This window comes from Tinamus guttatus, unplaced genomic scaffold (assembly GCF_059628265.1).
Source record: "Tinamus guttatus ecotype Peru unplaced genomic scaffold, ASM5962826v1 Tinamus_guttatus_pri_ptg000218l, whole genome shotgun sequence".
Classification (NCBI taxonomy): domain Eukaryota; kingdom Metazoa; phylum Chordata; class Aves; order Tinamiformes; family Tinamidae; genus Tinamus; species Tinamus guttatus.
The window spans coordinates 2,583,019-2,598,890 of record NW_028288752.1 but is presented as its reverse complement, the minus strand read 5'-3'; the positions used below and the strand labels follow the sequence as shown (position 1 = coordinate 2,598,890).

The 15,872-nt window shown below is 36.3% G+C and overlaps 1 protein-coding gene across 3 annotated transcripts in view; it reads left to right on the top strand.

Moving 5' to 3' along the window:
- CTNNA2 (catenin alpha 2) overlaps window positions 1-15,644 on the top strand; it is a 395,828-nt gene extending 380,184 nt beyond the window's left edge. For 2 of the 3 annotated variants that reach the window (XM_088524973.1, XM_088524970.1), the window contains 2 exons: window positions 864-1,007; window positions 14,501-15,644. In XM_088524973.1, coding sequence (XP_088381099.1) covers window positions 864-1,007; window positions 14,501-14,788 — 432 coding nt within the window. In that variant the 3' untranslated portion in view covers window positions 14,789-15,644. The remainder of the gene's footprint in view (window positions 1-863; window positions 1,008-14,500) is intronic. The other variant, XM_088524972.1, reaches the window with a different exon arrangement.
- Window positions 15,645-15,872: the final 228 nt, after the last annotated feature.

The following is a 15,872-nucleotide window of genomic DNA, read 5'->3' as shown; positions in this document are numbered from 1 at the left end:
TTGTATGATAAATCTCTATTTCCAGTAAACCACAACAAATATCTTATTTCTAGTTTGGGTTCCTAGGAATTTGTCTGGAGAAAAAAAAAAAAAAAAAAAAAAAAAGGCTTCAGCCTCTGAAGTTGTCCTTGTGTAACTACAAGACTGAAAATGTACAATCTTTAAAACTATCACCTCTTTGCAATTTTGTTGATATTTTCTGGAACTTGAAAGTGTACTCTGAAAATAAATGTATGCCCAGAAACTTTATACTTCCCTCACTTGTTCTTTCAGCACAGTCTGCCAGTTTCCCTTTTTCAGTGTGAGAAAAATGTAATTTTCTCCTGACCTTCTTCAAACAGTGACGAAGGTGACCTCGCTGACTTTTTTCAAGCATGTGTCCGGAGGACTGGATTGTATTTTGATATTTATGGATCAAATTCAATACTGATGGACACAGTTGTAATTCCAGTGCTATCCACTGGGATATCAACTGCTAGCAATCTGTGTTTAGCTTTTTAACATGCCATCCTGCTCTCCAAAAAGGCCCACCAAAAATGCCACTCCAAAGCCCATCAGTCAAATTTGGACCCTACCTAATGTCAATCAGCATGTAGTGGGGATAGAGTTTTCTATCCTTTCTGGTTTTCATCAAAAGAGCCTTAATTGGGTAATTTTGACTTTGGCCGTCCAGGCTGTGCTGGGGGAGCAAGCGAGAGGAACAACCAGGTAGCGGGGCTACTCAGCGTGGACGAGCCCCTGCTTCTTGACCAAGCATAGCTCCTTCAGCACCCGCTTTCCTCTGTGCTCACCAATCCGCGACGGCACAGTATTTCGCTTGCTCTCTCTCTCACTCTCTCTTTTCTGTATCTCTCGGAAATCAGACTGGAATTCAGAGCACTTTCACTACCTTTTATGAGGTAGAGTGTGATGTCATAGATGGGGGCAGGGCTAGTCAACTTTCTACCCACCTACCCACCTGTGCTGAGGGAGCTACGCTTGAGAACGGAAGCGGTGACTCCTCGACGGTGAGTAGCCTCCTTGCCAATCTCTGTCGTTAGCGCTCGGGCTCCTTCTGTGGGTGGTGGGAAAATGCCCAAGAAGGTGGGATTGATTAAGTATTTTATTAATACATTCATTTATTTTTAATCAGTTCCTGGGCTGGCGGAATGAATTGCATGCAATGTTATAGTCCTGTGAATGGGGTTTCTTTGCTTTCCTTTCCTGTTGGATCTGCTAGAGTTATTGCACTGCATAAAACAGTGGTCATGTTGCTTTCCAAAAGTGATTATCTTCCCTGAGAGTTAAACAGATCTTTGAATATCATTTATGTTACACTGGGACAAGCCAGGCTCCAATCCCCTTGATCTCAGTTGTTGACTTTGCATTGACTTCATTGCAGCAGGGTTGGGCCATCCACTCTCTAAACTGTCTTGTGATTAAGGAAAGATGGCATTACTTATACATTTATCATTGTCAGCTGGGTATAATATGTGGATAATAATGCCTGTTTTTGCAAGACAGACCTTTTATTTTCTATATTCTCGCTAACTGGTTTTATTTACTCAATGCACAAGGTTCCCGAAGTGACGTGTTGACAATGGGCCAACACTACAACTTATTTTATAAACCAAATAAAGATAAAAAATAGATTATGAAAGATGGGAAATTAGCCAGAGAATTGAATAGAGGTGGCTGAGATTTAACCTTTGAAATTATGTAACAACACTTTTGTTGTTTTCTCTGATATGAACTTGAAGCAGGCAGGGTTATTGCTGTCTAGATTTACTATTTTACTTTAAAGCCCTCCAGTTTTTGCCTGTGTTTCTTGGATTCAAGTATTACTGCTTCACTGTTTTGATATCCCTCAGCATTAAAAAACGAAAAAAAAAAAAAAAAAAGGAAGAAGACAAGATGGACTGCAGGGATCTTCCTTGCTTGTTCTGCCTTTCGGATATCTATTAAAGCTGTCAAGATGTCAGAGCTCTCATACATGAGGGCAGAAGAAGGGTCATATGAAGATTTTGGCCCCTGAGGAGAGCACGGATTTCGCTGTTCTTATTCATTCAAAGCTCTTTTACCAGCTCTGTGTGGGGCCTTGTCAGAGCATAGGGGAAGGTGCTAAAAGGCAGGAACAGGTACTATATAAATCAGAGAGGAAGGGAGTGCAATCACAGCCTTTTCAGCAGAAGCGTTGAGTAGTCTGATTGATGGCACGCTTCTATTTTCAGATGACTAGAGGGCTTTGAGGAACAGGGTGGAGGATGCAGAGCCTTTCGTTTTCTGGCCATGGGCACATGTTGGGTTTGGGTTGGTGGAGACAGATGAACATTCCCCTCTGATGACTCAGGGATGCTCCTTACAACACTGCATAGGAGGCCCCTAACAAAATTCTGGGAGGATGAAGCTTTGGTTTACAGCTATCAATACTTTTACTAATTATTGGTTCCCTTCTCATCAGAGTCATAAAACTAACAAATAAAAAAGACTGAGGGATAAAACATTGGCTCCCCAACTGGTGGCTCTTGAATAACACGTGCAAGGGGTTTTACTAAAACCGCCTGTTCCTTTAGTGAATCACGTTAGGTCTCCAAATCTACCTTTGCAAAGCCAAGAACTCACGTAGCAAATTTAGCTTCCTTAGCCAAATTTGATCTTTTCAGGAAAAAGAAAGGAAAGCAGAAAAGTCAATTTTAAATCCTTTTGTGGGAAAACTTTATCAGAATTGCTTCTGCTAAGTATGTTTGAGGTTTGTTCTTTTCAGAGGCAAATGCTTTGATGTAAAATTTAATTTAGATTTAAGCACATCCTTTGCTCATGAGTTTACAAAATTATTATTTTGTCCATAATTATTCCCACGTAATGCAGGAGCCTTTAGTTTTTGCACAGAACTGGCAAGGCATAGGGACCAACTGTCCAGTGCTCCTAACCTTACTTTGGTGAAGTAAAAGCATATTAGTTGTGCAGAAGAGGATTTCTTTTATTTTTTTTTAATTTTTTTTTAGAGTGGTACAAGGCCAGGAAGGGGAATTCAGAATTGGTATCATTCAGTAATTGAGGTGAATTAGAGATACAGATCATCACTGGGGGAATAATATGGAACAGAGATATTAGTGTGTTACTTGAAATCCTGAGCAATTTGCTCTCTAAATTTATCTTATAAGATGGGCAAATCAGTAGTGGGCTGGCATATATATAGAGAAAAGACTGTAGGGGGGGGGGATATTCAAAATGATATAAACTGTTGTGATAATAAACCTGGAATCTGCCTGTGCCATATCTAATAAATTTTTGGCCATACCGCCGTAGGTTGTGGGTTTGACTGAGTAACTCGGCATTGGAAAAGTGAATAGCCTAGTTTTACATTTACTGAGCTAATCCATAAACATCTCCTCTTAAATAATTTCACTGGCAGCTATAATAAAAAAAGAAAAAGAAAAAGGGTTCAAGTTCCCGTACTTTGTACGTCTTTGGATAAAATATGTATTATTTCAACCGCATTGTTTCTTTTACCTTTGTTATTTACATATACATAACTTGAAGTAAAATATGATATAGTCATTCAGCAGGTTTCTTTCAGTGTGTAATATGAAAACTTGTGAAAGCAAATACCTGAGCAGCTTGTTTCAGTATATGCTATTAAAATGAGTTAACTTTTCTTAAAAGTGTTTTAGAAACTGAAAGTTATTTTATGATGTAGCTTATTTACAAAAATAAGGCATTTTAGAAACATATGCAGTTAAATTTGCAAGCGCATTTCATATTGCACACTCAAATCAAATCGAGTAACTCAAGCATATTTATACCTATATATTTAGGCAGATCAGCCTAAATATAAAGACTCAGTTTCCCTCAGTCATAGTGGCAAAATGTGTGCAATATTTTAATGATGTAAGATGTTGTATGTGAACCATTTTATCAGCATGATTAAGACAGCTACATATAATTTCCAAATTCTCTGTGTTCTCCAGGCTGATTTCTCCTGCAAGTTGAATTCAAACTTTGTGGGCTGGCTCTTACCTTCTCCTTTTTCTATATAAGAAGTGAGGGAGAGTTATGAAATGCACCATCTGTTCACAAACCATGTCAGCTGGCAGATAGATGCTCATCACCCTGCCCTCTCTTATTGCAGTTTTAGGCTGGTATAACACCACTGACTCTGGATAAATTACTTTTGATTTAATCTTATTTAAGCGAAAGAAACTGCAATTGCAGCACACAATGTTTTACGGGACCCTGGGTTGGTATAAATTGACATCCTTTTAAACTCTGACCCCCGCTCATTTGAATTGTCAACAAAAATGCTTGGTGACACTTGATCTGAACTCAGTGGCCAGAGGAAAGCAGGACTGCATCAACACCTCAGACTTTTTGTTTTGAGGAAAATTCCATTAGAAAGACTTTAAACAGGAGCCGGTTCAATCCTTTTGGAATTTTATGCATCTGAATGCAAACATTCTGGTATACCCTCATAAAACTGAAACCAGAAGCAAATATTGTCATTCTGCTGTTTCTGTGAATGATAATATTGGGCCATGTGAAGGCCAGACAGATCAGGGCAGAAAGGATGTATAGAATCATGATGTGTTTTAAACACTGTGTCCTTCTCCAAGACCCAGACCTTTTCCAGATCAACCTTTCTGTGTCTCAATCTTTCTCATTCTACATTCTGATTTCTACCTTCAATGGAGAAAAAAAAAAAAAGAAAAAAAATCCTAGCAGAATTTAGTAAGAACTGCAGTTTGAAAATTAGAGGAAAAAGATCTTGCAATAACAAAAATGGGACAAAAATCGTACAAAAAAACTGAGAGATCTGTGGTGTCATGAAAACCGAGCATTATGCAAAAAGTATCTGCTTAAATTATAAAGAGTTTTTACTTTCCTGCTCCTGTTATGTAGAGACGATTAATCTAGCCAAATGTCTGTATCTAAGCTATCCACTGTAGACTTCCTTCATAATTTCTGGAGATCAATACACATTTCTAGAGAGCAAATATTCTCATCGCAGGTAGATGCTGACAACTGGCTAGATTAGTGAGACCTAAAACGTGGCAGAGACATAGGCAGGTGAACTGAAGCATGCGTTCAGACAAGGCAGGGGGTTAGATTTGCAGTCTTTTTCAAGGTGTATATTTACAAGAAAATAACGTAAACTTTCTGTGAATTTATGAATGGTGTTGAGCTCCAGGAGAAAGGAAGAAAACCTATTTGTTTCTGGATAAAATATTCCATTTGTTTTATAAGGGATATTTATCTCAATACCATAGCTCTCTGGGGCCACTATTTCATTAGTTTCTGCGGTCTGGAGTGGTAGACATGATTTGGAGAGTGTGTTTTCCCCTCTACACTTTTTGGGAGAAAAAGAGAAGTATTAAGGAAAAGAGTCTCAAAAGCATTCATTAAGTTTATTTGAATTTTTGGGCTACTGAGTTAAAAGCCAAATATATTTTTTCAGAGATGTTGAGCATCTGCTTTAGATTCATTGCACTGTTCTTTGAATTCCTAATGCAGTTTAAGATTTCTAATAAGTTTTTTTTAATTTCTAATATTATAAAAGAGTTGAGGTAGTCTGGTGTAGAAATCAAAGAGAGAACTCATGGAGGATCTTAAGCACACCATGATTCTCTGTCTTCTTCACCAAGCACAGAAAGAGCTTGGAACGCGTTGGTCCACTAGCTGATGTTAGGATGAACTCAAGTTAGGAATTTCCTTTTATAAATGGAAATTCTGAAAAGCTTGCCTGGGTCACTGAACACATCAACTCATTAATTTTTATGAGCAGCCCCATTCATCCAGTACTTGTTTGCATTCCTAGAAAGGAAATCAGTCAGTACATCTGAGAAAATGCTTCTGGAGGTTCTAGTGTCATGAACTGTTCTTGGGTTCTGACTAAAGCTAAAAGACATTTGGCAATAATTTTCCTGTTGTCAAGTAGGAATTGCAGACAACTCTGTAGATTATTGTGAGTAAGGCACAATTTTAAGCTGGCAAGAACTGTCTTCTTTTTTTTAAAAAAAAGAAAAAAGTCATTGTGGATGCTTTTTCATTTCACCTTTCGTTTAAACAACAGTTGAAATTATTCCTTCATGTCTTTTAAATATCTTCTAACTTATCATGAGTGTTTGGAGAAGAGACTGGATTAATGTCTTTTTGTGTAGGAATGATTGTTGTGAGGTGGAAAACACAGAAATGGCTGGGCTATGTGAATCATTGAATATATAAATGCTTCTGCATTTGTTGTTCAGATAAAATGCTATTTAGAGCACTGAGTCTCAAAAGAAAACACAGGCTGAGTAAATTATGATTTCCTAAAATGTAACATGAGTATTTTCTAAAGACAGTGGTACAGAACTAAACTTGAGCAAACTATTAAATATCTCTAAATAACTGATTAATTTTTCTTCCCTTCTTAAATAACTTCTACAGATACACACTTCATTCCTTTGGATAAACTATTTGCTCTTGTAACAGTGAAATTAAGATCACCTGCATCATCTACGCTATTAATTTCCATGTATTCAGAAGAGAAGGCTAAGAGGAGCTCATACTGTTGTCTACAGGTATCTAGTAGGAGGATATATAAATATATATATATTTGAGCAAGGAAAATTGAAAATAGATATAAGGAAAAATACTTACCCTTCAGGTAAAACTGTTCTTACAATTACACTTGTTGCTTTTCAGAACTCCAGTGGAAGGAGCACTAGATTTTTATGGGCTTTCAAAAATGATACATGTTTTTAAATTATATACAAGTCAAGAGGAGTGAGGTCAATAGCACACACCAGTTAAATATCTTGTGTTTCCTCTTTCAATTAACTATAAAAGGGGAAATCTGTCTAGAAACAAATTTGACAGAATCCTGGCTGCCCTATTCATTTTATGACATTGGGTACCAACAATGTCATATGTTGTATAGACCTCAGGAGTGTGGACCCCAGCATAAAATGATGTTCACAATTTTGGTCATACACAAACCTTAATTTCTGCATTAATGATTTTGTTTTGTAAATTGAACCAGATACTGAGTTGCAGTGGACTTTTTATTCTAGGCTTATTCGGCAACTTTCCTATCAGTATCACAAAATCTTAGTTATGATTTGACTTGGCCTGTCCTGTCATATACAGTTTGCGCTTCGTCTTTGTTATAGTGGATCTGCTCATTGAAGATATGTAGGAGCCTGTCTTCTAATCCATCATAACAGAACTTATTTCCTGTTAATTATCCAAAAATACAAACTAAATTGTTGTGTGCAACAGAAAGATTTCAAAGATTTAAATGTGTTTGAACTGATTTTGCTACAGCTAGTAATGCAACTGTGATAGCCATTAGAGAGTCATGTTTTTTGTCCATGATTTTTCTGAGGACAATATTATTGTAGGCATCGTCTTCCAGGTAAAACTTCTATGCAAAGTGAACCAGAAGATTTAGAAGAAGGAAACCTAAGGTCACCCTGGAGGATGTTTGTCAGTGATAGGGTGGTATAGAAAGTATTTTTTCTTCTGTGTTCAACCCTAGCAAAGGACAAAGTACTGTATACTCACCCAAAGTGCTGGCAAAGTCCTGATATGGGAACGTGTTCTTGTTGAACTAATCTGCAGAACTCCATTGACTTTATGGACTCAGAATTTTTTCCTTGGTCCGTGGAACTGTTCCAGATATTAAGTGTTCAGACTGATCCTAAATATCCTAACTGAGTAATGGAGTCTGACAGATTTTAAATGGTATTGTGGTATGAAAATGACTGATAGTGAAGGCTGATTTAAAGAATTTGATCCTGGATATGATTGCTGGTCTTTATAGTGCTTCTGGTGTACAAAGTGGATTGTTATAGCATCTTTCCCCTGCTGGGCAGTGACAAATATAGAGCAGAGGAGCAAGAGTTGGGTCCAATACATTTTTCATTTTACATCAAAATACTTTTTTCCATAAAATTGTAAAAATGGGTGAAACAATATATTAAACTAACATTAAACTAACATTAAACTAACATTAAACTAACATTAATTAATTAAGAATTAGCTTACATTTTACCTGATGTCTGCAAGGCAAATTGGAAATCATGTAATATAGGAGTAATACTGCCATATTGGATACTTGATTTGTTGACTGTAAGTACAGGTGATGAATATAAAAGCCTTAACATCTATCAGAAGTTCCAAAATAATTATATACCCTCTTTATGGCAGACACATGGAAAAAAACATATTTTTAACATTCGGTACCTATCAGGGTGGAAAGAAGTCAGTAATAATCTTTTTTTTTTCACAAAAAGAATCAGACAACATTAACTTTAAATTGTTTCCATTTGAACATTAACTTTCAATTGTTTCCATTTGCCTTATGTTATGTTTTACTATTTCATTTGTTAAAATATGTGCTTTCATCCCAGCACATTCAAAGGATAAACCCTGACTTTCATCCTTCTCCTTATAATAACACTGAAAATTTGGGACATCAGCCACTGATAAAAATATATGTCTGAGCCCTACCTAACACTCGTAATGGGCATCTTATCTTTGAACTGCAACCCTCAAAATCCAGCATAATTAGGCATCTATTTTTCTAACATTATTTTCAAACAACTTTCCATCATTAAATTCCCATGTACTTGTTACAAGCTGACCTTATAAAATAAAACGGTATTTAAAATGGCAGTACTCCATAGAAGACAGAAAGTGCCTATCATTCTTTGTATGATTTCTGTTGTGGTAAGCACGAGACATGATTCTATGAGACATATAAAAATTCAGCCTTGATTAAATATAGCCAAGTGGGCATGGGAATCCCTGTGGTTTACTTACCGATAATTGAAAAAATACAGATGATGGCAATTAATCAGCGAATTGGCCAGCTGTAAAACACAACTATCACCTGAAGCAATTAAGAATTCAGCACATCAAAAGGAGTAAGTTAATTATAGTCAAATGGGGAAAAAATAGCTAGGAAAAGAGAAATATAATCCCATTTTCTCTATGTAGCCACAGATCCCTTTCTAACACCGTTGTGACTACATTACTTTCTAAGTAATGACATTTTGTTTGTGGCAGACTTTCAGGTGTATGTGGTAGCTCCCTTTTCTCATGTCACACCCCAGTTTAGCAAAATCCTTATGCATATTTTCCAATGACTGGCTGAACTACAGTTTCAGCCATTGGGTAGTGTTACTGATAAATATCAGATATCTTTCACTGCAGGGATGAGTGCATCGGAATAGTGAATAAGCCATTCTTGCATTGGCTGTCACTAGTACTATCATGTTTCATGCATGAAATATGCTACAGAAATGTAGGACATTACTATTATGGTGATTTATATTACATACATTTGACATACATATGTAGGACTGGATTTACTCTTCAGCACAGCTGGGAGGAAAAGGTTTTGTTGTATAAAATACATATCCAAAAATGTAATCTGGGAAAATATTATTTCTGAATCACCTTCCAGAGTTGTAATTGCCTCACAAAGCCGTAGTTTCTTCAAGGACTATTAATTGACTTTTAGTTATAGTGACCTCAACAGCACCTATCCACAAAAGCCTGTATACATATGAAACAAAAACCTGCAATATTGATTTCACAATTTCTAGAGAAAGAATCACTATCCTTCACAAATTCTGTGTTTGATAACTATCAGTCCTAAAGATTTGCAGCTAATCAATAACTTAAATTACCTGCTTCACCTTCCAGCTGTGAGGTTGTGTTACATGCTTGCCGATCTGTTGAACTTGAAATATTATCAGCTTTCTGTTATCAAGCACTTGCTGATTGCGATCAACTCAGTTTTCAGTCATTCACTTTATTAATGGAAAACACTGAGCTGCCTGAATCTTTCCTTTAAGACATGCCTTCTGTTCTTGAGGCTCTTTAAATTCTGTCCAGATTCTCTGTCTTCTCCTTTCATTAAGAAGAGGTCTTGGTATCTCAGTATCTCTTGTATGGACAAGGCATCCTGAATAAGGCAATTTAATCTCCTATTTCATTAATTGCCCAAAGCTCATACTAGTCCTTTTTCACATTGCTATTTAGGGAGGTCTACACCTATACCTAATACCTTTTCGAATCTCATTTGCCCAGGATAAAGTTTCTGAACCTGTAAGCAGGTAGCATCTTCTATAAACTTGGTTGAAAAGAAGTCTGCATTTCTGACTTCTACCAGCTTTTTACGGATCAGTCACTTGTCTTCTTGATTACTTGCTGCTTTCCCAGTTGTTATCTGCAAATGTTACCAGTTCTGACTGACTTTTCTGTGAGATGTTAACCGAAATGTTCAGATAGTAAAGCTGAGAACTCATTTCTCCAGGAGTCCACAGAAAAAGTAGCTGTTCAGCAGTGATTTTTTTTTTTGGAACGTATATAATTTTGGAAACTTAGCTGTTAGAGAATTTAGAATCATTCTGTGAATACCATGTTAATTTTTTTATCCTTTCAGTTTTTAATCAAACTCTCATGCAGTACCAAGCGTTTCAAAGGTCCACTTATATCAACAATATTATTTTAAGCAGCCAAAAGTTTAACATATCCAAATATGATGTGGGTTACTTTGAAAATACTTTTTCTCATACAGTTGTTTGATTACCATTAACTCTATTTCTTTTCCTTTTTTCTTTATTTATGGAGTCCCTCATCGACATTGCATTATTTTACTCTGGAGCTCTGTCAGCTGAACTGGCCTGTATTTGAGCAGGTCATTCTCTTTGACCTTCTCAAGTATTTGAGAATAGCATCTATCTATAATTCTTCTGAAGTTTGTTCCCATATTCAAAAGTTTATTGAAATCTACAATTGTGATGCTAAGCATCACTTAGCCAGCTCTTTTATGCCTTTGCTTACTGGAAGTGGAGAATACTTATGTCTATTATTCCCCTTTTTATTTCTGAATAAACACAGGAATAATATCTGGAAATTAAATTTGCCTCTTTCTAAAAACTATAGTATAATTCTTCCCCATTGCAGTTGTGTGGCCATGTAGGGAAAGCCTCTCTTAATTTGCTCCACTGTTAAGGAAAACATTTTCCTGCTTTATTCTCTCTTGTTTCTCCAGCTGTCTTGGTATTGCAATTGTTTGTTATTTTATTCAGATTAAATGTGTATGCAAAAGAAGAAAGAAATTCTTATTCCAACAAGACTCTGGAAAATTCAGTATATACTGCAGGAAAAACACTGCATGGCTTATAAGCAGATCAAAACCTCAAAGCCTTATGGACTTTTTTGAGAGAAAAAGAATAACCTGAAATTATTTTCTTGGCAGATAATAAGCTCTACTACTCGCGTGTTCTAACCTTGCATTCTTTAATGGCAGAGTTAGCTTGTAGCAAAATCTTTTTAATGTTTTTCTGAATGATTTATGGCTTCCCTTGGTGAATGGCAGTTTTAACCAGTTGAAGTGACCAGGGCAAAGATTCTCAGGTTCTTTAAGGATGCTGGATTTGTGTCCAGTTTTCTTCATGACATTTTATGGCCTAATAACTGAAATGCATCTCATGTTTAAGAAGGCTTTCTTCCTAAATGCAGGCAAACTTACTTGTGAACAGATCTCAGGAGCAGAATACTATTACTTGCATAGCTAGTCAAAGGCTTTGTTGGCTATTAGCACAAAAAAGCTATTGTGATATTCATAATTCCCTAACCATTGCTAGGGAGCAAAGTTTGCCTTCCATCCTATGCAGTAATTTCCTAGATATATTTTTATTTCTCTTTTTTTTTATTATTATTACTATTATTGGTATTAACCTTGTATGTTTGGAAGAGCCTCTATGTTTCTGTGCCCAGATCTGGTAACGAATTAGCCCACCAAGGGTTTGATTCACTGCTGCCTCATCACAGCTTTATGCCACCGTAGTTGTGCTGATTGCAAAACACAGCTTAAAAGCCAGGGAGCACCGTGCAGTCGTTAAGATCTAAATCTTAATTGAAATGGTGCTCATTGAGTTTAATTCCTCTTTACAAAGCCAGAATAAGAGCAAGGAGCCGGAGGCTATTAGGAAATCAGTGGAAGTGCTTAGGTAGACAAATTGGGTATGTGGGATAGTTACCAGCAAATTTTGGAGAACACTCATCTTCTGATATGAATATGGGTTTTTTATCTCTCTTTTCTGATTCCAAGACTTGAAAGCATGTAAGAGTATGAATGAATATTGGGAACAAGGACAAATATCTGCATGTTAAGACTATATTAGCAATAGGGAAGACAGGGAGCTCAATTGAGATTGAAACTAGAAGTAATTAAAGTGGCATCAAAATACTTAATGTTTTCATAAAAGGCATCATTGCAATCCATATCTGATCTTGCAAAAGTACACACGTATACACACATCCTTCTCAATAAGCTGTATAAAATTACTAATGTGTTTAAATATGCGGATTGCCTTCTCTGTATCGATTTAAGAATCTATAGGTGCCTCTTCGTGTCAGAATTCTTCCTTTAATCTGTTCCTTAGTATATGCCATATGTAAAATGTCTATCAAAACAATTTCCACAAAAAGACACTGTGAAATATCAGGCTATTAGAAGCCTTTTGAAAAGGGAAATTCATAGAAATATGCAATATATGCTTGATCCAGTCTGTTCATCCACACTGATAACAAAGTAAAATGCTTGACGGTGTCCCTTTATTTTCAATATCAATGCTCCAGTGTTTCAAAAAGAATCATTTAACAAGGAATAATGTTTGATTGTAGATCTCTGCGGTAAATTAAAATATCCTAATTTAATAGAGTATGATCTCTTATTTGCCAACAAATATACAGATTGCATTATAAATCATTCAGTAGGGTGGTTATAGAATAACACTATGCTGAATTATATTTCATTACTGCCTATTGAACAGGCATGTTTCTGCCACATAATGTAATTTTCCATCTTTTAACTTTGTTTCTTTCACTAACAGAAAATACAAATTAGTCCCGAGGAAAAATATTTACTGGGGGCAGGCAATTAACTAAGCATTTCAGGGAGTGGCACCAAGTATGTGAAAATCATTATAACTTTTTTTTTTCTGTTCCTCACTTCTCTGCATCTAACTTTTTGTATTTAATAAATAATAATGAGTATAAAGGCACTCAACAGGAACTCAGCAACAACAGGTAAGCCTATGGATAAATGTGCCTCCAGGTATAATCTTTTTGTGAAGCTTGTTCTCTTCTCATATGACACCTACTTTTCAGAAGTTTTTCTTTAAATTATTTTCTGAACTCTCTGCTAATGATCCAGTATACTTGAAGTGAAGTACAGCTGCTAACAAACAAGTTTTGTTATTGCTTCATGACTACTTGGCCTGGTTATATTGATTAAATTTCATGTTAAAAAATCATATGTTTCCAAAAGATGGAGTGGGAAAGTTTTGGAAGGAGATGAGGCCTTTTATACTGATTGAAAATAGCTTAGAGATTACTAGGGGAGTGTAGTGGAATTAAAGAGCTAAAATAGTATTGCACCTAAAATAGTTACTACAATTAAGAAAGACTTGCAGAAAATTAAGACATCTTCTGGAACTGAAGAACTGAAAGGCTTTTTCACAAAAAGTATATCCTATTTTTTCATATTCTTCAGAAAGAATATTTGAACATGCTAGGTTGCTACCGTACTTCGGGCCATGTTTTTTAGTACCTACTTTAGCACCTACTGATTAGATGGTGCCTAGCTGAATTTTTCAAGTGCTTGCTTAATTCTTTTTTTGGGGGGAATACGGAGACCTTGTTTTGGATGACCCTTTATCTTCTTAAATCTTTTTGAAAATTTTGATGATATAATGAAAGTCTATTGACTGGAGGTCCTAAAGGTTTGAAGTTCAAGTGCCCGAGACCCATTACCTCCCTTTGGGGCAGGCATCTAAGGCAGACTTGAGCACGAGAGAAAACACAAGGATATATTTGCAAAAAGCCTACTAATCACTAGGTAAAATTTGTCATGAACAAGTATATCTCATACTACTATAACCAGAATAATGTGCAGTTAACTGTTTCATCTTTTTAGCTCTTTAGGGGTTTCAGAATTTTCTTTCATCTTTTCAGATGGGATTCTCTAACAAGCTCAGCATTGGCCTCACACTGTTCTTGTAGACATCATTGGGTGTGTTATCTTGGGCTTACTGGGAATAATTAGAACAAACCTGAGCACACGGGAAAATCCCTGTTGACCTATTTTGCTGTTTCTGACAGTTAAAATCTTTGAAAGTTTAAGGAAGGAGTCACTTTTTTTTTTTAATGGAAAAAAAAATCCAGCTGAATATTCATCCACAGACGAATCCACACGAAAAAATAAATAAATAAATGTCAGCCCAAGTTTTTCCTTTTAATTATTTAAAAAGCTGATGTGAGGCCCTACAGTCTTCCCTTTACCGCCCAATGCATGTTGTTCCTGTTTCTTGTTCCTACAAGCCCCCTTGATTATTCCTCAGGGGGAGCGCTCATTTCATCTTTAATGAGATCTGAGAGCATCTGGGTTCAGTCAGGGGGTGCTGTAGTGATCTAGCAAAGGAGTAACCCTGCTGTATTTCATTTTGTTTTCTATTCACAGCTGGACAGTGCCACCTCCCTCATCCAGGCAGCTAAAAATCTGATGAACGCTGTGGTCCTTACAGTGAAAGCATCCTATGTGGCTTCTACTAAGTATCAGAAGGTCTATGGCACTGCAGCCGTGAACTCACCAGTTGTGTCTTGGAAGATGAAGGCCCCTGAGAAGAAACCTCTAGTAAAGAGAGAAAAACCAGAAGAATATCAGACAAGAGTGAGAAGAGGGTCCCAGAAGAAACATATTTCCCCTGTACAGGCCTTAAGTGAATTTAAAGCGATGGATTCATTCTAAAACACCAAGCTTTAGCAGGAGGGTTTTATATTCTTTTTGTATGCATACCTGCCGACTTGTATGCGTCTGGCATGGGGTGGGGGGGGACTAACGAAGCAGTGTCAATTTGCATGCAACCTCTATTAATGTAGCTAACTAACTTTCTGCGACACCAAAATTTAGGGCATTCTCTTCTGATGTTAAATGGAGCTATTCCAAGCTGACTTTTTAAACTAAGCTATAGCATTAAATTGGCCAAAGAATTTGCATCACAAGGGTGTATATGGGTTAAGTAGTAAATTCAAGTCTAAACCCAGAAATCTGTATGCATGCAAGAAACATTAGGTTGGCAGGTGTATTAAGTGAAAAAATGGAATTGTAATGGTAGACCATAAAGCTTGTATTGCTTCTGTTCCAGTGCAAAAATGTACTAGCCAATATGCTTAAATGTGTGGCCCAATAATTGAATGATATAACTTTTAAGTCATCTTCATTATAGTATGTGAATTTTTAAAATGGTTAAAAAAAACTCATCTTAAAAATGATTCTTTTAGACGATATTTTGTTCTTTATATTCTAGTAGTGTTATGATTGCTCACATTTCAATTAATCCCATTAATATGAACAGAGGTTTACTTTTGCCAATTGAATTCCTTATGGTGGAGTATGAAGCACAATATGGTGATTGACATTGCCTTTTATATTATGATTATTATGATTATGATTATTATACTAGTAATAGAAGATCTGGTGGTGAAATGTGTAGAGACACGGAAAATGTGAGAATTTAGAGGCGAATATGTAGGTGTAGTTTGGATTACAGGTATCTGACATACCATTGTAACCACTAACTCAATAAACTCATTTAACCTTGGAATCCTCAATATGGTTTGTCTCTTTTAAGGTGTGTATGCGTGTCCTGCATCAGAGTTGCGAGGTAGACAGTGATTAATTTTGTCTTATGCTTCCCTTTTCTTTTTGTGAAGGAAAAACAAATATTACACTCATTTTCTCATTTTTTACAGCCAAGATAACAAAACATGGTCACTGGATGAAAAAGAGCTTAAATCTGTACCTGAGACATACATATGAAATATGCAATGAA